This window comes from Convolutriloba macropyga, chromosome 5, assembly GCF_964194025.1.
Source record: "Convolutriloba macropyga chromosome 5, txConMacr16.3, whole genome shotgun sequence".
In the NCBI taxonomy this organism is placed as follows: Eukaryota; Metazoa; Xenacoelomorpha; order Acoela; family Convolutidae; genus Convolutriloba; species Convolutriloba macropyga.
The window spans coordinates 5798539-5822622 of NC_134472.1; the positions used below are offsets into that span (position 1 = coordinate 5798539).

At 35.0% G+C, this 24084-nt stretch overlaps 1 protein-coding gene across 26 annotated transcripts in view; it reads left to right on the top strand.

Annotated features, from left to right (window-relative positions):
- LOC142339075 (uncharacterized) overlaps positions 1-17330 on the top strand; it is a 28066-nt gene extending 10736 nt beyond the window's left edge. For all 26 annotated transcript variants that reach the window (XM_075388751.1, XM_075388755.1, XM_075388773.1 and 23 more), the window contains exons 4-5: positions 14815-14998; positions 16844-17330. In XM_075388751.1, coding sequence (XP_075244866.1) covers positions 14815-14998; positions 16844-17171 — 512 coding nt within the window. In that variant the 3' untranslated portion in view covers positions 17172-17330. The remainder of the gene's footprint in view (positions 1-14814; positions 14999-16843) is intronic.
- The last annotated feature ends 6754 nt before the right edge of the window (positions 17331-24084 follow it).

Consider the following 24084-nt stretch of genomic DNA (forward strand, 5'->3'; position numbering starts at 1 on the left):
AGCACATTTCCGAATTTTTCTAGAACAAGCTCGAGGTAAATGGGACGAACTGGCACCAAAATTTGCTTTTTCTCATAACACGGTTCCAAATGCTAGTACTGGAATCTCACCTTATGAAATTGTGTTCGGACAAAAACCACAGATACCTCTGTCACTTAAGTTAGGACTCCTACGAAATTCACAACTCACATGCTCTTCCGAGTTTTGCAAAGACCTGCCTCTTCACAGGCATACCTTGCAAACTTCAAAAAACACCGAAATTGACAAACTTCTAAAACCGACTATTAACAATTCGTTGCTTATGCGAGAAAACCAATTCAAACAAATATACAATAACGCTTATAAAAAGAGCTTAGAAAACAATAACCGCGCACATAAACATAGAAACAAACACAAATTAGGCAAGCCACTTGAGGTTGGACAAAAAGTTCTAATGGAAAACCATCAAATTGAGTTAGGAAAGTCAAAAAAACTACATGAACTAAGATCAGGTCCTTATACTGTAGAAAAAAAAAACTAACCAATGTTAACTATGAATTAACTCTAGATAGCAACCCGGCCACCAGGAAGGTCGCTCATAGAAATCACCTAGTCGAGTACTACCCAGCTACTGAAACTATACCAGAGTTAACCCTAGAGTATGGTATAGATAAAAATAATTGTGACACATTTTATAATAATCTAATGACAAGTCAGATGAATAAACTCAATAGTCCTTTGACTAAATTCTCCTTCCAAAGCCCCACTAACACCGAATATTTCCCCGTGGATAATTTCATACGAAGAGACTCCCCTGTGCAGAACTTCGACCCTGACCGAACACCTACCAATTTCGATTCTGGATTCAACGAAGCAAGTTCAGGTGGTCGTAATAACCCACCTCCAGTCCAAACACACCTACCTAGCGGTAGTCGAACAAGAAGTTCAACTCCTTGCCCACAGCACAATTCTAGAATACCTCTAGACCCTAATTTAAGTCCTCTCCGCCCTAATACATCGGAACAAGGACCTTCTAATTTACAAACTTTAGAAAATAATAATAATAATAGGCGAACTTCTAGTCGCTCGGCCAAGCCGCCATCACGCTATCAAGCCGGATTTACTTAACTTTGTTTTAGGTAGCAATAAATCCAGTCAACATTTACTGGCAGTGCCTATTACTACAACTCATAGCCTTAATTCCCGACTTGAAGCGCTAAAAAGAACAGGATGAAAAGATATCCTTGTTTTGAAAAACTCTATTTTTCTTATTTACTTATAAGTCTTTTCTACTTTTGTACTCTTTCTATAGTTATTAACGCTACTGAGGATATTAATGACGTGTCTAACAAACTTAGGGTCATTCATTATGACTGCTCTAAAATGAAAGAAAACAAAATGTATGCTTTAACACAAGTTTCTCCTTGCAAAATTACACCCGAAAACATTCAGATGGTTGATACACATGTAACACTTTATCAGCGGTCTTATCGGACCTTTGTCAAAGCACTTATGTGTAAAGTCACTGCAATGCTCATTCGTTATAATTGTGGTATGTTTTCTCATTCATCAATTGTACACAACGCTCCAATAATAACATACGATATTATTGTTTCACCCGAACAATGCCTAAATGTTAATAAAACTGGAAAAATTACTGTTACCGAATTTGACGATGATGACATGGAAATTGACATAAAACATGGAATAAAAACTGTCTCCTATAAAAACCAGGGAGTTGATCTTGAAGGTGAATCATCAACATCTTGTGATAATCGTGGTCAAATTAAACACTTCTCTTTTGAAACCCTGATGCAAGAAACTGTACTCGATATTGATCTTAATGACAGAACTGTCTATAACAGTCAAGGACTAAAACTTCCTTGTGCCCTCTCAGAAGGAGGTTGTCATTCGACATCACTCGACCCCTTTGCGTACAATTGGGAGGCACCGGAAAATTGTATAGTTACTAAAAGATTTTCACAAAACGCAAAAATGCTAAAACATGAAAACGAACTTGGTAACGTACAGTATTTCATAGTGAGTGATGAAAAACCGGAGACGCCCTATGAAGGACCAGGAACGTATTCTCCTGCTGAAATGGACATAAAAATTAGAGTAATTGATGAAAAAGAAAAGGTGTGTGGAAAACCAGAATTTATTTACAGAACAAATTTAGATTCTTTATATGTTTCTTATAAAGGCGGATTTAATATGAAGACTGGCAAACCTTATAAAACAAAAACTCAACAATTTTTTCATAAACTTCGTGTTGAACCTGACAATAGCCTAAGTGTAAATGGGTTTAATAGGAAGCCTTCAGATGAACAGATCCGAACATCCGACAATGGTTTTGTTGCATGGGAACACTTAGACAAAGACAAGTTAGACTATGATCTTAACCTTGCGGTAAAAATGGATTTTGTCATATATCATAATTACATGCAAATAAAACAAGCATGGAAAGGTTTGGTCATAGAGCAATGCGAACTTGATCGAACTCAAAAACAAATGATACTAATGCAGGCTATCCAAAACAATCGTTTAGCTGGATATATGTTAACCGGCAACCGCTCGATGTTCTTAGACACAGATGGTAGCATAGGTTGGCTGTACCACTGTCCAAAACGAAACTCACCACTTCAGGTTCTTGAACAGTGTTATGATAGGATTCCTATTCATTATGATGGTAGGACAATGTTCGTCGACCCAATTACTCGACAAACCTACCCTTTTGCAAACGAAGTAGATTGTGTTGGAGGCTACAAAAATGCCTACCAATTAGATATTGATAATGAAAATTCATGGTACCATTTGATGCCAGCACCTGTTCCTTTACAACCGCCAAAAATATTCTCTTCAAGAGTTATTAGTTCTATTCCAAAATTTACCGGTTACGAATCGCAACGTGCCGGAATTTACACACCAAATCAACTTAAATCGTTTTGGGACAATATCTTGCATTCGGAAGCTTCAAAATCTGTTTTGACAAAAATTTCAAGAGAAGTTCTAGAAGGAAGAAGCATAGACTATTCTCAAAAAGATATCTATGCGTCGGCAATGGGAATTAACAGACAAATTTATCTAGATTCTCTTCTTTCACCTACATTTTTTACAAACCAGTTCAAAGGCACTTTTGGAATCATCACTTTTTATCTGGAAAAAATTGGAGTTTATTTTGCTTGTTTCTTGTGCATAAAATTCTTAACTGATGTAATCGTAACAATCATAAGAGCGTTCGAAATCCACAAAATATCCAACAAAACAATGGGTTTTTGGAAAATTCTATTAGGAGCAACATATAATCTTTGTATCTTATCGTTCTTTACACCGGTATTCTCTAACGAAACCAAACCGTCGGCCCCGCAGAACAACAATCATTTTTTACCGCTTAGTAATTACCAACCTTACAGCACAATAGAAAAAACTTACAAATGCGTTGAGGATCAACCAAGAGAAAATAAAATTGATGAGCATTGTCATACAGAAAATAATAAAGTAGAATACCCAAATCTGGCGTCACATCAACCACAACCACAAAATGATGCAACCATTCGAAGTGTGGTGGCACCTCCTTAAAGCTGTTAATAAAAAAATCATCTTTTTCATAAAAAAATAATTTGTCTCAAAAATAAAAAAAATTATTTGTATTAGACTCTATAAGTTAATTAATATCTTGTTTAGATACACCTCAAGGATGCTATGCTATGCAACCCAAATTCATAAAACAGCCTAACGCTTTATTCATTCGATTTGGACAATACACCGGACAGATATTATCCTCAAGTCTTTCCGATTTAAAAACTACTGTAACTATTAGAGTTGCATCTTTCTACTTCAGTGACATTATAGACTTGGACGTACCGCATTCAAATTTTCAATACTTCTCATTGTTAAGAGCCCTGATTGATGACACAATTACTTTTGTAAACATTGGAGTCGAATACAAAATCGTTTCAAAGCGTTGAAGAAAAATATTATTAGACTTTGACTTTTCCTGTAAGAGACATGTGTGGATTCCTTCCTTGCTTTTTAATTCTTATAATCCATTTTCAACTATGTAATCGCAACTATGTCTATCTAGCTATTGCCTGCACTCTTCCCATACTCCGATTTTGCCTCAGTGAATCCGATTGATATATTATCTATAAATATCAATCGTTGTCAATAATCCTCTTTTCAGAAATAATTGACACACCCTTTTTTATCCTTTTTTTTACATTTACATACTTTTATACATAGTTTTGAAATGAAGAACAATAAGTTAATTAACAACTAAAACGCTTCCATTAATGTACTTTTTGTTTCAAGATAGACTCGTTACAATTTATCAAATAAAGAAAACTTTTGAAGAAAATCACGGAGACATTTTCCCTCAAATCGTTATAAATTTTGAGTTTTGGGACACTTGGGAAAACGATACTGTGATTTTAACCCCCCATTCGTTGTATTGGAATTATTTCGTGTATTTAGCACAATTCGACCCTAATAGTCTGCCAAATGAGCTAGATCAGCAAAATGATTCATTTAACTAATAGAAACTTACAAATCAGAATCGGAAACCAAAATTTTGAGCTATTAGCCGTATACTATGTTTCCGCTATAAGTATAATGACTTTCGCGAAAAAAACCATGACAAATATTTACAGACTTTTAACTATTTTCATTACTCATCCTCAGTTCGCCGAATTCACCATTTTTCTAGCATTCAAAGAGAACTCGGTATTTCAAGTACAACATCCAATCTACATTGCTTAGGTATCATTCTAAACTATGATATTTGCAGTTAACAATAAATTTGTAGAGTTACAAAAAATTCAACGATCTTTTGATGCATACCCAACTCCTGTACCTACTATGCTAGTAACGCTCAAAGAAATCCAAAGTGAAAAAATTTGTTCAATAAGTATTAATCCTCTTTCAGTTCATTGGAAATTCTTCCTCTTTATTCTAGAAAACCCAAACTGTGTACCTCACAATCTTTATTTTGAATTGCCGAAAAGTGATTGTTCTCAAAACGATTTCATTACTAAAGAATTGGAAACTATTAACAATTAAAAGCAGCAATGATATTCTCATACCAAAACTGCCTTATACAAATACAATTTTTTGAAAAATCATTTGTCACGACAAAAAGCAACAGAGTAATCCCACAATTAATACTCCATTTTGAATATTTAAACACTTGGACTGATGGAACCATCACCTTAACACCATCTTCCCCCTATTGGACATTCTTTATAAATATATCACAAGCTTTAAATGGTTCTAAAATCCCTTTTAATTTAGATCTTCTATAATGCTGTTCCACTTTGGTGAGCGCCTAGTCAAAGTAGAGTCCCTCGAGAGATCTTTCATTGAAACTTCCACAGCAGAGATTAAACCCTGTATAATTATACACTATACAGACTACGAGCGTGGATGTGAGGGTTCTACTCGAGTAACAATGGGAATGATGCACTGGGAATTCTTTCTTGCACTCATTGATATCGAAGAGCATTTCCCAGTCAATTTGGGCGCTCTTCAATAAAGTAAATTGTTTCACATAACTTTCTCTCCCCAAAAAAATAATTTTTTTTCCCTTGCTCATTATTCCTATCCTTTTTTTTTCTGATCATTTTGTTCTTTTTCCCTCATTTCTTTTCAAATTGTTAAAAATAAAATGATTTTGTTCATTGGTAAGGAAAAAGTTAAAATTGTTAAAGCAGAAAGATGGTTTACTATCTGTTTTACACAATATAAAGCATGTATCAAAATAACTTATTTGTTCCTAAGCACAGGTACCATTAATCATTATTACATTTATCCAAACGAGAAACACTGGAATTTCTTTTTTGCTATTGCAGATTTAAATGTAACTATCCCCAACGAACTTGAACACCATGGATTAGAACTCGTATACCCGGATCTTTCTAATTTGTCCTTATAATGGGAAACATTCTGAAAATATCGTCTCAGCAACCTCAAATTGATACAACCCCTAAAGTTGAATGCCCTGTTTGTTATCTCCCTTGCCGTCAATTCAAAAAATTGCACAAAAACCCAAATGGTCAGCCCCCCCATTTTGCTTGCATTCCTTGTAGAAACGAATTATTTAAATATTGGAACCAACCTAAATGCCCCATTTGCGTAACTCCCATTTATACAATCAGTCATTGCCATTATTTCCAGTGTGATTCTTGTCAAGAAATCAAAAAGTTATCCACTTGCCACAGCCACTTCAAAAGCCTACACCCTGAAAAATCAATTTGTTTGCAGTGTATGACCTTCACAACTACTAAATGCCCCTTATGCAAACAAACAATTGACCCAAACAACCCGTGGTAAAATCCTTAAATCAAAACTACCTTCACAAATTATCCAAAATGTTTATCCCCAAAGTACTTGATTTTTTATTAATGGCCCTCATGATTATTGCAGCAGCCTTCTCCTTCGTTTTAACCGTTTTCCTCGTTGTTGTAAGTATTCCTTTCAATTTTTTGATGTTAGTAGTTATATTAGTAATAGACCAAGCAATAAAATCCCAAAATAATCGACAACCAAATCCTCCAACCATACCAGTCCCATAATCCCCTCCAATAACAATCTTCCAAAAATGAATACAACTGACAAAGAAACCAATACTATAGAATCCAAACCGGTCTCATTAATTTGTTTATGTTGCAGACGTGAAACAATTGTTTTCAAGAAATTACACGAGAACCCCCCTGACGAACTACCCCACGTAATGTGTCTGCTCTGTTACCAATATGTTATAAAAGATATGGGCTACGATTTTTGTCCTAAATGCTCTAAATTTAATGTTATCTTTTCAATCTTTAACTGGTTTCAATGTGATATTTGCAAACAAACAAGATTTCAATACTCTGTTGCAAAAACGTTTCATCACAGTGATCATAAGCCCGTCAACTTTTGTAAATTTTGCGTAGAAGATTATAAATTATGCCCTCGTTGCGAAAAAACAACCACATAATCTAAAATGAGTCCAAGAACATCCAAAATTTTACTTCTTTCCCTAGTTTTATTTTTAATCCAATCGATATATCTAATTCAACTCAGTTTTTACCAGGAGCAAATCACCTCCTTCACCCTAGTTCTACACTACTCATTGAATTGACAAAATGCATCCCGTAACATTGTTTATTCTTCTTTTTGTCCTCTTATGCGCATTGGCAATATCCCTTTTTATTAATCACTACCTCCTTTCCATTTTCTCCAGATACGGAAAATGACCAATCTAGACCTATCCACAAAAATATTTATCTTAACTCTAATTACCTTGCTTGCAATATCGTTCCTTATTAACCTCATCCTACTGCAGTTTCTCAGAGGTTTTCCTGTTTTTGTATAAGGAAAACAAAATAACAGTCACTCGATGGGTCTTTCACAATCCCTATTCGACGGTTTTCGTTGGTTCTATCCCCATAAGGACATTATCTGCCCTATATGCTCACGAAAAACCGTTATTGTAGAAAAACTACACAAGCAATTCCCCAAAGAAAATCCCCACTATGTATGTATTCCTTGCAGAAAAGCACTTTTTAAAAGATACCCAAACCCTAAATGTCCCATCTGTCTTCGACCTTGTCTTCCCGTCCTGATAACATCCTACTTCCGATGCAATTTATGCAAAAAAATGAAAACAGAATTAGGAGTAACAAAACACCCACATTTTTCCCAACATGACAAACACCGATTCTGTCGAGTGTGCATAAATAAGCAGAAAAAATGTCCCATTTGCAAAAATTTTTTAGACGACGTTGTCTAATAAACCAAAAACAACTCAAGTACAAACGATCTTTTTTTCTCTCTTTTAAATTTTCCTCGGGAAGGGGTTACCTCAGCTTTCTCCAGCCTGCCTCCTGGCTTTTGAACCTAAATAATTCAGAACACTAACACGATAACTGAAAGTTCCAAAAACGACCCGAAAAATTTCCTTCTTTCAGCTAAAGCAAGGTTGTCTCCCCAGCTGCACGGGTCGTTGCAGCCGTGTTAGTGTGACGCACGCCCCAAGACTCACACCTCCGGGCAGCGGAGAAAGACGTACTTGTGCCAGGGCTGCCCGCCTGGCATAAGTATAAAAATTTTTTTTTATTATTGCCCCCCTCCTTTTATTAAAGTTAACTTTGCATTTAGCAAAACAAAAACTTTTATACCAAACTTTAATAACAAATGCATTTAGCATTATAATTTTTAAGTAAAGCAGTTAGCAACAAAACCTTACAAAAACATTTTTACAATAGAATACTTTTTTTATATTAGCAATACAATTGCAAACTTGAAAAGAAGCCATAATGTGTGATATTGATGACACAGGCTAACCAAAATCAAATAATTTTAGATCATCCACAAGGAAACACTAACAATGACTACCAGACCCACACTCGCAAGCGTAATAATCCCCAGTCAACATCAACAAGTGACAACACAACAAGAACAAACACAAACCCATTCTTCCCAGCCTCCTATTTTCTCAAAGCCTCCATTTAAACCTCAGAACACACAACAAGTTACTACAACTATTGCATCTCCATCAACTTCCAGTCAATATGATCCCGAAAACAACTGGCAAATTAGCAGAAAGAGACAATTCCCAATCCAACAAATTAGCAATCACAAAAACAAAATTATTAAGATGAACAACATTGAAGATCTCGTTCCCGACGCTATCAGGAAGATACCCTCAGAATGTTTGAAATTACAGAAACCGCGAGAGGAAAACATGAATAAAGAAAACCCGAGGTACGTTAACACCCTCCTCTATTTCCTGAAACCAAACTACAACAAATTTGAGGTTGCTAGTAAAATAAACATCATCCAGTCAAATGGACATCAACAGATACTAGTCAACAGCGAAAAGCTTCCAGTTCTGAAAACCTTCTCGCTCCCCACAGAAAACAACAAGTGGAGAATTAAAAATCGCGACCCTAAGAATGGCACTTATACCCTTAGGAATAACATGCTCGACGCATATATTGAAGTCCCCTACGATGCCATTTCCGCTTTTCCTGTCGACATGCCAGAATTATCAAATATAAACACCAGTAGTTTAATAGAGGAAAACACCACATTCAGGCAGGAACTATTTCAAAAGGAAACAGAGTTGCAAGAATTGCAACTGAAATTTGAACAACTGAAAATGGAATCACAGAAACCACCTGAGGAGAAGCAACTACCTAACGACTATTGGCGGCGCCAATATGTCGTTGCCCATCAACTCCAAAAAACCAGCGAATCGAATGCACAAACTATGCTAAAAACGTTCTCCTTGAAACATCTGGAAATAACAAACGCCAACAAAAAACTTGGAGAAAAGAATCTGGAGCTAGGAAAGAAAATAACACAATTAATGAAGGAAAACGAAGAACAAAGAAACAAAATTTCCGAGCTCAAAAGGAGAGTTAAAAAGCACAAAAAGCGACAATCAATGGATAAGGACAAACCAACTGAGGACGATATACAAGAGGTTCTTTTGATCGAAGACGATGGTAACAGTCCGATGTCAAGCCCAGTCATTTTGCCCCCAGAATTTTTTGAATAATACAGCACAACATTATCGCCCTTTGCGATTAATTTTATAGCATACCATTGTCGCCCTTTGCGATTAATTTCATAACTTTCTAAACTTGTAGTAACTCATTTATATGTCTCAATCGCAATAAAATTATATACGATGCAATATATTTCTTTTTTTTTAATCATTTTCTTTTCTATCTTAAAAATCGGGGTGAGCTGTAGTATTACGAGAGCCGTTACAAATGAGCGGATAATTAATCCCGCATTAGAGCGAACGTATTTAGGCGCTAATTAACCATTCTTTCGCCGCGCGCTAAACAAACTAACGCTTATTAAGACTACCAGTACACAAGTATTTAAACAACTCAGTTCGACTTATTTAAATAACACAACTTTAGGCCTGGATCTCCTCGCTTATATCCAGGATAGAAAATGTACATTGTTGAACGTAGGCGGCCTGTAAAACCACAGTTTCTTTTGATTTAAATTACTTCTGCTTTTGACAGTTGCAATGCAGATCTTTCCCCCCAAGTTCAATAAAGATGAAGCAGATTGCTTCAGGGGAAAAGACAATAGAGTCTCATAAAAAGCCACCAAGAAAACCATAATTGTTGCGGTTTTAGAAGAGGGGAAAAGCAGAAAACAGGCGCCTACGAAATCAATAATTGATGCTTTCAGCTTTTTAGATTTTTATTATTTTTTGGAGTTTCAATAATTTTTCCGTGAGATAAAAAAGAGTTAATTCTCTTGCCTTCTCGGCCAATAGGAAAATTAAGAAGCACCTCACTATGAACGTGAGTTTGTGATTCGCTCCCTATCGGCCCAAACGGAGCTGAGAGGAATTAATTGTTTCTCTCAGCGAAGTGGGACGGAATAAAATTAGAGAGACAAATAACAGAGCCAGCGACGAGCAGCAGACAACTGCTTCATTTTTCTTGCAAAATAAATTCCTAAATTTAAACAGAAATTTTAGTAAAGATTTCCAACTTAGCAAATTTTCCAACAGAACATACTTGTGAGAAATCAACTGGAAGAAGTTTTCAACGACACAATCATTTAACAACAATACAATCGAGTAACAGCTCAACCCGGTTTAATACTACTCAGTGTAAGCTTGTTCATTTAAACTATCTATTTAATTAATTGAACTTTTCAGCCCCCCAACTACTTTAAATTGAGACTTATAGCACAGACAGGTCTTAGGCATATATCTTTGCCTTCGATTTGTTATATCTTTTGTCAAGTTTGACTGGCATACATAAAGAGATCCCGTATTGTGTGATCTGTAGCAGCCCAGCCAAATTTGATAATGCTCACGCGCACAATCATTGATCGCAAACATATTAAATTAAACAACAAATTGACCACCTCGAATATCAGCAGGATGGCGCAGCGGAAGCGTGCTGGGCCCATAACCCAGAGGTCGGTAGATCGAAACTACCTCCTGCTACCTTTTTTCGAAGTCTTTGTCTTAACTATAATAGGCTACCTCTACGCCGACTCAAATGCATACATGTGCTTTTGATGAATCTATTCTTATTCAACCATGTCTTTCACATCTGTTCTTCCATTTTTCCTTTTGTAACCTAACAATGATGGGATCTAATCTGTCCCCCCCCCACCCCCCGTTACAAATTATATGTTGTTATACAGCACGTTACTATGTAAAAAAGAGCACGTGCGCCTGGGGGCGTAAAAATATAAGCCCACTAAGCTGGGGGGGGGGGGGGCAAAACATAATAGATCCCAATAATCTCTTCCATAGTAAACCCACTCGCCACAGTAGAGCTTACTCAATAAAAAATGAGAGCAAGAGCGGGCCGATGGCAGACATATTCACCCTTACTACTGGAATCAATGATCAACTGTTGCTTCATGCACTTATTGGGATCTATCCTTTTTTGCCCCTTTTCACTCCCCAATGTTTTTATGCCCCCAGTTACAAATCATATCATGTTATATAGCACGCTCCTATGCAAATAATAGTAGCACGTGCGCCTGTGAGGCGTAAAAGATATTAGCCACGAAGCTTGGGGGAGGGGGGCAAACCAGAATAGATCCATGGATTCAATCATTCATTCAAAACTGAACTACTTCTGTTGTGTTTTGATTCTGGAGAAATCTAGACGACTTCTTTACTTTATAGTCTTTTCTCATTATAGCTCTCCAACATTCTGGGGCTGAAAACAAACATAACCGACTAAACGTCGGAAAAATTGCTCTCGGACGACTAGTGTGAGCTCTAATGTATTGCAGCCTGCTTCAGTCGGGGGTAGGGGTTCAATAGTGGGCTTCAAATAACCAAATTAGAGGTTAACATATACCACTATTAAGATTTAAAGTAAAAAATGGCACCAGTTTCGGCGCACTTTTTATTTGACTTTTAGTAATACATTACCGCCAATTGAGATCAGCTGCTTGAAATTGAGAGCGAATTTTAGATCACGCTAAACGCTCTCAAACGCTAAGTCACTCGAAAAGACAAAATTGTCAAGCAAAAATTTTGCATAAAAAAGACACACACACACGTTTCAAGAGCAATTAATTACCATGCCATTTTACTATAGCTTACAAAAACAGTGGGGTTAAATTTTTGCAGTGAACCTATTTTTGCAGGGGGTGGGTTATAATTTCAGGGGGGTATAATGGGAAAGACCCAAAATAAGATTAAAGTGAACAGGTTTAGGTTTCTTCAGAATAAAGGCATCTTTTCCCTTTGTGTCCTCCCGTACGCTATGGACCCCAAGTCACAGAGCACGTGCCTTTGGACATCAAATCATTATGTAAAATTGTGGCACGTGCGCTTGGGGGTGCATATAATATGCATCCACTCATAAAATACAGTTCTCTTTAAACAGAATTGAACCATTTACTGGTGGAAAAAAATTAACGCTAGAATAAGAAAATGTACGGCACTATCAAGAAAAAACTATGAACACTCATAGACACTAAAAAGTATCAAAGTTTGACCGGAAATACAACCTCTAATTTTGATATATATATATATATATATATATATATATATATATTAAGAAAACAGTTACGACAATAGTTTAACTCCATTCGAGAGAAAAAAGTCAAAAATTTTAGACAACTATCCAATAGCAAATGAAAAATAAGTCTCGGGTCTATTTACATAGGTTCGAAAGTCATTGCGGAAAAAATTAGCGAGTCCAATAAAAACAGCGATAAAGTTCGAAGCTGGAGCATATCATTATTAAACTAATTGATATGCAAAATGTATACTCCATTTTGCAGCAGTACATTTACTTTGGTCAACCTTTAAAAATGACTAAAGCCATTTCCAATGAAATAAATTAGAAAATGAAGGCCAATTTTTGAAACGAACAAGTAACATGGTATCGAAAGATAAAAAGGGAAGTTTTAATAACAAAAAAAACAAAACGTAAATTCATTAGTACAACTAACTAACAGCATATATGGCAAATATTACAAAATTTAGAAGCCAAAATATTGTCATCCTCAAAATAATTTCATCTGAAATAAGAAATTGTTCCAATAGAACAAAACTTTGAAAAAGCCATTCATAGACAAATCATTGCAAAATGTTTGTTCTTATCAGTGTTCTGCCTTCGAGGAAACCGATAAGTTACACAGTCAAGCTCCTGGGTACGAAAACTTGAAAACATTAATGCAAAAATTCTCTGATTTCCTGAGTGGGTACAAGCCTTCATTTGTGATCCTAAGTAAATGCCCAAATCGATTTTTTCACATCATCAATAACTAAAAGGCAAAAGAATTGAAAACACTCTTTCACTCCACCCAGTGTAGAAGGACGAATCAATTCTATTGCAAAAACTTTATTTTTCAAAAAATCGAGCAATAAAATAATCTCACCAAAAATTAGGCTTTAAAATTCAAGGCAAAAATTTAAAAATGAGACATTTCATAAGAAAACTGCTCCCAGGATCTGTTTATAATTTAAAATGTCAAGTCTAGACGAAAAATCATGCAGGAAAATTCGGAAGTTCGAACCCCGAAAAAATTTGTGACTTACAATACAATTTCCAGAAAGGTAATAATAGAAAAATGATGACTCTAGACAACTTACATTATTGAAATATGATCTCCATGCACTTGATCTTGTATGACTTTTATGACTAATAATTTACCAATAATTAGATCGGGGAAAATTAGAGGAGCTAAGATTAAGCTATCAAAAAGAATGAAGATGCAATCTGACTAAAAAAGTCGTTTCTTCCAGAATTTGAACTTTTTAACGAAAAACGTATTATAAAGCACAAGAAAAAGCATAGACATTCCAAAAACGTATACTATCAACCTGAAATACCAAACACATCGTAGTCATGACATCTTCTGGTAGTCATGTAGGAATGTTATGAAATTTTCTCTCATCATTATTTAATTCAAGAAGGTATCACAGTTTCCATTTTAAAGAACCATAATGCAACATCTGACCCGAAAAATATATGATTAATTTTGACATACTACTCAAAAAACTGTCAGCTAGCGCTGAGTATTTTTGAGCATGCAAATTTGAGTCTAATGATCCAATAAAACTGCGTCTGCTGAACCTGCAGCATTGCACGAACTTGTACTAGCACATACTGTATCCATGACTATCCTGTATTGACCACACATGTTCTAACCAAACCCTGACTAAACCTGCCATAGACCCCAACCGTGTACTTATGGGGGTTACTATGATACCACGAGAACTGACCATCGCCATATAACCAGTAACGTGAAGATCAAAAGAAGCAAATAAAAATAGCTAAACACGATAAATACATTGACGTTCAAGGGAGGTTTCAAAAGATTACTACAGATTCTCAATTTAATATGCGACTTCTGGTTACATGATTACACTTGACATGGTACTCAGATAATCTTGACAGCTGCGTTAAGGTAGAAAGAGCAGCCACTTGCAAATGCAAATTTCAGAACCTGATAGTTTTGTCATTGATTCAATTTCTGAGTAAATAAGAACACGGTTTTGCCTTTCATTTATTAGTGGTGCCACAATACGCTGTTGGAACTGACGTTCGAGAGCAATTCTTCCGACATTAGTTGGTTTACGTTTAATTTGTTTAATTAAGTTTTTTTACAACAATGCGGAATACAATGCTTTGAAAAATAGTGTAGTAATATTTTTGATCTAGAAGTGCAAACGGTTTTTAAAAAAATTGAATTTCAAAAGAAAACATCAGTCTATCATTCTTTCTGCTCATTTCTCAGAAACACTGACCTAAATTTTGTTTACAGCAATGAAACATCGGCTTCAGTTTCACGTTAATGTCACGCTCTAAAGCTACGGCCCGCTCTTTGCATATTTAGAAACATGCAGTTCAGATGTGGACATTTCAATGACAGAAGTTGCAGTTCACAAAGTGGCTAATTTTTTGGGACTGGGACACTTGCTACATCCTTCTCTGAACTCAATTCACTCAGAAGCACCATTCCTCTGTAGCATGATGGGAGGAAAGCCACAGAGGGAATCCTACTGGGACCAATATCTCCGGTTAGGTTCTGCTACACCCTAGATAATACAAGATTCAAATTCGATTGACTGCTTCATATCGCTGAGCTTCTGTTGTTCGAAAGCAGAGTATTGACATCGAAAACGACAATGAGAAAAACTAAATAATCGGCTGTCAGCATGACTATTCGAATCAATTTCAAAGAAAACCGCAAAGCAAATTTTCTGAATCTCTCAAATAAGTTCTCGAGGAAGCGGGTATGCAATAATTAAAAGCGATTCTTTTTCGGTTGTAATCTCTACAAACACATTAAAAATACATTCTTTCTTTAAAAAACTCATTAATTGCTCTCAAACAAAGTTTCGCTATTATATTATTCCTGCTTTTTTTATCCGATTTTTCGCTTGACGGATTTTTCTTCTGACCCTTTAAATTTTTCGCCCTCAAAAGAGGGATAAACAGCAAAAGCCCGGAGGGCATGAAGTGGCTGAGCAGCTCTCTTAGGGGCTCAACTTAACCCCTATTATTTAAATTTCGTATTCTTCCGAGCAGTTATCAAGTTTTAGTTTATGAATTGTTCAGCTGTTTCATTAGTTTCCTTCACATTTTCCTTAGTTTTTTGGCAAACACTATCAGTTTTGGTCAAAAATGTTGTCGGATAAAATTTGGAATCTTCAGCATTTTTTTAAAAAAAGCACTTAATGCTTCTTTAGCCATTTTTGTCCAAATTTGCCGGAAGTCAAGAGCCGACAACTGTTGACACAAAAATAGTAAATTCGAATACTGGCAACTTTACTTCCGCTTCCTAAGAGTTTACTGGAATTAAACTTAGCCCGCTTTTTGTTTGTTAAAATTGATATTTCTCCATTTGTTCTTGAAACATGTTTTTGCCAAATTATGTAATAATTTAAGATCTGGAACAATTACGTGTTTTGATAGATGTGCAGCGTCAGCAAAGCTAGTTTTGGTCTAATCGGAAATTTTTTACAATACAAAAGGATTCTGATTGTATGTTTTAACTTAGTCTCATTTATGCCGGGTCCTATCAGTTTTTTGAAACAAAAAAATCTCTTCACTGGTTTTGTTTCAGCTGATCGTCATTTGGCATTGGCTTTGTTTGTGTGTGTGTGTGTGTGTTCAAAATGTGTGTGTTCATGATACTGGTCAATATTTATTGTTTTTTGTTGCTTTCACATAGTCTCAGTTGAAACAGGTCCAATTGGTTATCAAATGAGACCCAAACTAAAATATATAATCGTTACAGTAAACAGATGAAAGTTGCTACAGCTTCAACACTTTTCGTCCGATTTTGTGAATAGTTGAGTTTCAACTGTATTTGTTGTTATTTTGTAGTCTCACGGCTTAGTCTCACTAATGACAAATTCTATTGGCTTCCTGGGGAGTTGCATGTAATATATTGAGTATTTTTGAGTTACAATAACGGTTAAGATATTTACTTTTTGGTTTTTTATTTTCCTATTTTTGTCGACTTTTCAGATCTTTTTGCAGTCTGATTAAGGACAGGTCCAATTTGCTTTCTATTGAAGTACGCGTAGATTTTAGTTTAGGTTTTATCTGATGCGATGTTGACTTTACTTTTTTTTCAAAGATTGAGTTTTGATCGTAATAAATTCTTGTTTTTTTATTTTGTTTGTTTTGTCTGGTAGTCGGTATTATTTTACAGCGTTATTATTTTTACTTTATTCATTTAGTGGTTTGAGATTAATACATTTTTTTAAATTCATACACCACTCAATTTCCAACAGAATGTGAAAGTTTCCTATCTCTTCCCAGTTTGGCAAACAATTAAGTCAACAATGTGGATGAGCGGGGTCGGAACATTATGGGCAAAGGCACATTACCGATCCTACTTGTTTATTTTTCAGGACAGAATTACAAGGAGTAAATAGAAATGATGGAGTGAGTGCCGAGATAATAATGGGTGCTTTACGAGCATTCACCAGGATGTGTTTATTCGATTACGAAAGAGTGGCTGCCCACAGCTGCGAATTGTACACTACAACACTAGAATTGGTCAAGCTATTATTCGTTTTATCAGCTATGTTCACCATGAATAGAATAATTGGTAAAATATTCCAGCTGGCTACACCGCATTCAGAAGTCAATGATGCCAGCAATGGAGTTTGTCCGCCGGTTAATTTCAAAAACTTCGAGGGAACACCTAGAGATGATGGCGATTTCTACGACTGGTGATTTGGAATTGAAAACTTTTTGTAATACTCGGTTAAGTTAGATAAACTTTTGATACTTAGCATTATTCATAATTTTCTAGTAATGTTTACTATTTGTGAGTTAAACAAAGAGACAAAGTTTTTTTCTAAATTTCCGAGAAATTCAAATTCCGAAGACGAATGGGGCTTGTTGAAATTTGCACAAAATTATGATTTTAATCATAGGATATATTTATATTAATAGGAGATGAGAGCAAAAGAAACCTCTACTTCATACCTTCGCTCGTCAACCAAAACATAAAAACACTCGAGGTTGGGTCCTACCATAATAGTCAGACGTCACGTCCCCTCCCTTCCTCTGGGCAAAAAACGGACAAAAGATACCTTTGCTGCTGTCATTTTCGCAGCAAAAAAATAAATGATTCATTCATACACGCACCTGTAAGTTTTATAATACCGAAGATCTGCGGTACTAAAATTTAAAATGACAAAAGTTCCTCATTCATTCATGATTACTCTGGAGGGATAAACTAGACAATATTAAACTAACTTTTGGAAAAGGCCCATCACATCACCAAATGAATGGAAACCTATATAACGAGAATATGAGGAACTATTATCAGATATCAGAACTACACAAACCAAAATGTCACCCAAGAAACAACAGAAACTTTTAATTAAAGCAGATACAGCCCGCACCAACAAAACGCATTCAGTTTGTTTTATTCCATATTTAAAATCTCAGCAAATAGAAAGGCAAAAACGTAATTTCCTTTATTTCGAAATCTAATATGGAAAACATTCGTCGTTTTGCTGCTTGCTGCCATCATTCGTTCGCGTCAGCAGCAGTAAAAGTCTCAGTAATCATTAGCATACCTGACAATTTTCTGAAAAATAAGTTTTTCTATTTGCTGAGAAAAACATTTGTATTTTTCTGCTTCATTTTCTATTTCTTTTTATTTTGCTAAACTTTGAAGATTTCTAGCTATTCTTTTATTTTGAAATCAAAATTAAACCCAATCCCGGATCGGAGCATAGATTCAAAAAATGTTGAAAAGCAACAAAAAGAAACTTTCATTTGATCACAAATTGTAAAAGCATTAACAGCGAAAAAATAATTGAAAAGTTCTCAAAATTACTGATTACATAATTGTTGGCCTAACAGAAACGTAGCTTACAAATGATCATGACCACAGATTTTGGAAAAAATACAGCGATATCTATATTGCCTTCCGCCGTGATAGATAGCAAAGTAAAAAAAAACCGCGATGCGCAGGTTCTTACTTAACAAAATCAAATCAATCCGCACAAAGTGAACAGTTTTCCAAAACCATACAAATAACCAACAGGAATTAATTTCAGTAAAACAACGCACAGGAGCTTCCAAGCTTCTCATAAACCTCGGCTACAACCGCAATAAAGAACAACAGTACTTTTTGGATGCATTGGCGCTGCAGATTAACACCGCTGGCATCAAGAATAAAAACAAACTAACTAAAATACAAAAGCAAAATGTAGATACAGAATTGATCCAGTATGATCTGAGAGCTGTAACAAAGAACCAATCTTTTCGCTTTGTCACATCACCAAAAGTTTTGCATCATCTAAAAACACTTAATATCCTTAAACTAGTGGGATCCACAGACATCCTAACTAGTGGTACCCACAGACATCATTTTTTGGACTCGTAAATATGGCAAGAGATACTAACGCACCCCATCAACTGCAGAGTCAATGCTTTTGCGAGGGAAGAGGAATTTCCGAATGACCTCAGGAAAGCCACAATTAGGCCGCAATGTACAAAACATGGTCCCACTTATCCTGGATAAATCCAATTTATAGCAATAAGTAGATAACTTTCCAAAATTTGGAAAAGATTATAGACATGAAATAGTTGTATTTAGTGAACAACAATAAACTTCCAATTTGGCTTGCCGTCTAAGGAATCTACGGCATATGCTAATACTAAGCACTGAAAATTTCGGTTTTCTTATTGAAAACTACGTATTAACTAGATCTACCTGAGGCATTTCACTCGATTTATTACTATCTGTTGATATCGAAGCTTGAAATTAAAATAAGAGCAACCGAGCAACTGATTAACTATTTGTGCAAACGTAATCAGACACAAAATCTAGTGGCATTCAATCGGGTTGGATTCAAGTCAATCGAACTGTTCCGCAAGGAAAAAAGCTTAGACCACTAGTATTCAAATTATATATCAATAATCTAAGAGGAAAATTACACGATTGTCATTTATCATTACAACATGCAGGTCAGACACTTAATTTAACATCCCATGATTTGATAGCAGCAACTATTGGAACTCGAAAAAGCTTCCAATATCGTTATTGCTTACTACAAAACGAACAAACTTTAAATACCTCCAAAACATTACATAATTTACCATAAAAAATCTAAAACTTTCCAAACAACCCATAGGAAACTAAAAATAGACAATTGTTCCACTGGGAAAAGTGCACCGGTCACATATTTGCACATCAACTTATTATTAGCATAGCAATAAGATGAAACAAAAAAATATTCTATGTAAAATGGCACAAGGAGTAAAAAACACTTTATACCAAACGAGGTAGTATCAGACAGTTCTAATTCTGAATGTAATTGTCTCTAGTCGCATTGCATTCATTACTCTTCGCGTCATTTGATAACCCTAGTCGCAGCAACAATCTGATAACCTCACTCGAAAAAAAGTTGGGCCAGAAAAGCTTGTTTTTAAAGGAAAAGGAAAAAAAACATGACAGTCCTCAAAATCTTAAATTATTAAAAAAATATATATTCTGCCCAATAGACACTTTTCGAACCAGAAACTTTAATTTTCGGAAAACATCTTGAAAAATTCCCAACATATCAAATGTTGGATTATCCTACACTGAAATTAATAAAACACGAACCATGAAAGAAATTTTTCTTCAGCAAAAACAAACTCAAGTCAAACATTTGAACGACTGTGCACTCAAACGAGATACAATAAATTGTAAAATGGAGTCCTTTAGAAAAAAATAATGTACTAGCACCTCACTTTTGATTTCATGCATAAGACGTGCATATATATATGAAAACAATTCAGAGTGTTCATGCCTGTGTAACGCAAGAAACAAGCGCATTGAAACGAGTATTTGAGAATTTACTCAAAACTTCGCCAATTAGATTGAAGAGAAATTGATGAACTCTTGTGCCCCGGTGTCTGAGCATCCATTGAATGCTACGGTTACAGAAAATTTACCCAATTCCATTTTAACCAACTGGTCATTTTACCCAATGGCAACTTACTCGGGTAAGTTCTTGTAACAAAAGGGCAAACTAAAGTTGGTATTGGGTAAAATGGCAGGTTGGGTATGATATCAATGGGTAAAATGGCATTGCATAAAATGGAATTGGGTAAATTGTCCTGACACCGACAAATTTTAAAACTAGGGACGAATTATATATATGCTCAAATTAGATACTAAGAAACTATTTCCGCGCGAAAACGTCTTAAATGACATAAATTAACCCAACTGCAACTAATTAAATAGCACTGTGACAGAGAAATGCAGTAATAATTAACGCAAATCATTAAAATCCGCATCAACTAAATATTTAATTTTTTCGAATTGTTTGTGCTCCTTCAATTTTACAGTCTCCTAGCTATAACGGAAGTCCTGTCATTAACTCGCAAATTTTCAGGTAAAAAACACCTCAATGCGCCGAAACTTAAAAAAACAGAACAAACATTTTTAAATAAATTAAAAAATACCTACAAAATGTTATAAACTGTTTTACAACATAAATTGAATATGTCTTCAACTATACTCTGAATCTGCCAAATTGTCGAGCATAAACTAATGATGAAATCTCTAACAGAAGTAATGAGTTCTCATTACATTCTTATTGACATCAGGCTTCTATAGGGATTGTCAAATATTTTCGGACTCAAGAGAACGGAATTTGTTTTTTGAACTTTCATTGAAAATGCTTGAACGCACAAAAAATCAATGAAATTTGAAATTGAGCGAAAATTTAAGTCCCAGTAGCCAATTAAAGCAAATTAAAACAAAATTTTTTTTTCAGTAAGCTAAGAAAGGATTCCCTTAAAGGTCTCGCCTGATGTATAAAAAAAAAGCAGTTCACCCGGAAATTTTACTCGGAAATGAAATTAAATGAAAATCGGATATTTTCAAACATTTTGAGAAAAACAGACGTGGCGAAGTTGAATTTGCCCACCTGGCTATAAAGGAACTGGTTGTTACGGCTAGTTGTTTTACTCTCTTGAAGCAAATGCAACATTTAAAAAATTAGAGCATACACTTAAAGAAAATTAAGATGGAAAAAATTTAAAAACAATGATGAAGTTAGCTAAAAATGGTAATAGGACAGCTAAAAGCCTATAAAATTTGATTTAAGAGAGTGTTGAGTATTTGGGGATGCTCGAAATTAATCTCTCGAAAATGAGTTTGGTTTTCGTAAGCAAGCAAGCAGCGATCTATGTATAAATGACTAACAGTAAATCAAACAAATTTCTTTAAAATAATGAGCTAATTCGCCAAAAATTTGACGAAAACAGTACTTTAGATTCAAAGCAACGAAATCAGTGCTTTGGATGGGTTTGGGGGTTTATGTTCACCTAAAGACAATTTTTCATTTTGGAATAGAAATCTACTATTCAAGAGCTTTAAAATGGAACCTCTCTTATCCTTCAAGAATGAATTAAAATTGTTGTGAAGTTTACAGAAAGAAATCTTGGAAAACATATTTCCTCATTTCAACAGAGGTGTTTGTAAAATGAAACAGCTCTCATGAATCTTAGAGTAGCACAAAGTTTGCCAAAATGACTCAAGAATGCCAAGTGCGCTGCTATTTAAAAGCTATTGCGTGCAGAATTCAAATACAAACAGAAAAAACACTTCCCCTCCCCAACCTGTAATGTTGGAGTTGACTTCAAGAAGGAGTTGGCTTCGAGTTGATTTAAATGGAAATTTAAGGGAAGTTATAGTTAAATGTAATTTTCAAAATTTTGGTACGGCCCTACGAAATTGGGACGGACCACTCGGTCCATTTCATCCATCATAATTTCATCCGTCGTAAAATTGGCTTCATATGTGATATATGGTTACAAAAGAATTGTTTGAAAATTCTTCAAATTTTTGTGGAATTTGATGACATAACTTTCCCCTCATTTTCCACCTTTTAAAATTACGATATGCTTTAAAACATGCTCACATGTTTAATATGTTAAATTGTGGAATATGGTGACATATTGTCTACATAATCCACAGTTTTAAAATCTCGTTTTCCGCAAAACAAGGAATATGGTGAAAAAATTTGTGACCAAAAGCCACAAAATAAGTGATTTTGCGAAATTGGTGCTAATCTAATTCAAGTTCCATTTCGTAGGCGCGCTAGCCTGTAATGCTGTTTGGGCATGAGGAGTTCAAAAGGATAACTCCCAGGCCAAGATTAGCAAAAACACAGTTCATAAATTTTTTATGACAAACCGTGTTTTCTTTCTCTTTGGAATTAAACGATCAAATGAGATCAAGTGATCTTCACCCACAAAAAGGTATAAAAAAATTTCAAGTTTTTCAATCTCTTTTCTTTTCAACTTTCTTAATACTCCTCTATTATGTTTGCTTTCAGGGACCCAAAAACTTACTATAGTTTGCGGATTTTAAAATTTCTTGAAGTAGCTGTAATTTTACAATGTGTAACAGAATTTTTTTTGAAGAATGATTCTTTTGTCTTTTTCCGTCTGCTTCTAATTTTTAGTGTTAACTTTGTTCTTTGTTTGGAAGTTCGACTTAGCATTTAGTCAGGTCAGGAAGCTTTCAATTGGCTTTTTTAAGCTCGTTTAGACCTGTTTGAAAATACAGATTTTCTTCAAAACAATTTTGATGTCTGAGCCGTCGAACGGAATAAAAAGGTAAAACACGGAGTTGGGATCAAGTCCCTGAGCTATCTTTAGTGGCCGTAGGTGTTCAATTACCTGAAATAGCATAAATTGTAAATAAAATGTTGTATTATTCACCACACAAAAAAGCGTTTTTGATAACTTTTTTCAAAATTTTGTTAGATTGTTTAGACACTAGATCGGTCTCAATTCCTAACGTTCTTTTTCTATTAAGAACTTGCCACGAAGTGTATGCACTCATTATGACAGCATAATCAGCAGTAAAGATGTTCAAAAACAATACTCGTTTTTTGAGTTTGTTTAACAAATTTGCATCAAATAAAATTTGCAGAAAAGTTACACAACAGTCAGTGCAAACTAAACATGAAGACTCGAAAAAAGTTTTGCTCGAAAAGCAGGAAGCAATATGACAACAGACACAAACATTCATTTTGTGCCAAAACAAATAAACTTCTACAGCTATCCGGAATGTAAAAATTGCGCACTAATGCTGAAGAAATTACAAGGACCTCAAAACATGAACTGGAACAGAACAAAAAAAATTGAAAAACAGATGGCAGAGGTCGATTGAAGATGATTTCAATGCTTTATTGAAAGTTAAACGCGTAAAGAGAAAACATAAGAGATTGATTGTTGTGTACCAAGAAGGGTTGCATTTTAAAAATCAAAAAATGAAACAATTTTTCGTGCCGCAGACGCCCAACCGGAAAAAAAATCACCCAGGCAGTATTTTAAAAAACGAAGTTTAGAGGAAACAAAAAACGATATCTTAGTTTTACGAAACGTTTTCTTGCGCATGATGACACTTTAATATGCCAACACTTAAATTAGTTTTTTTTCTATACACGCAAAACAAAGGTACAAGTATGTAAAAAATGTCCAGGGAAAAATTCAAATTAAAGTGGTTGACGATTTATTGCGCTATCATCCTTCTTGTTACAGCTACCGTAGACATGGCCTAACCTGCACGATCTGACTTGTTATTTTAATAATGGAAGTATTTTGAAGCCCAGTATTCCGTAAT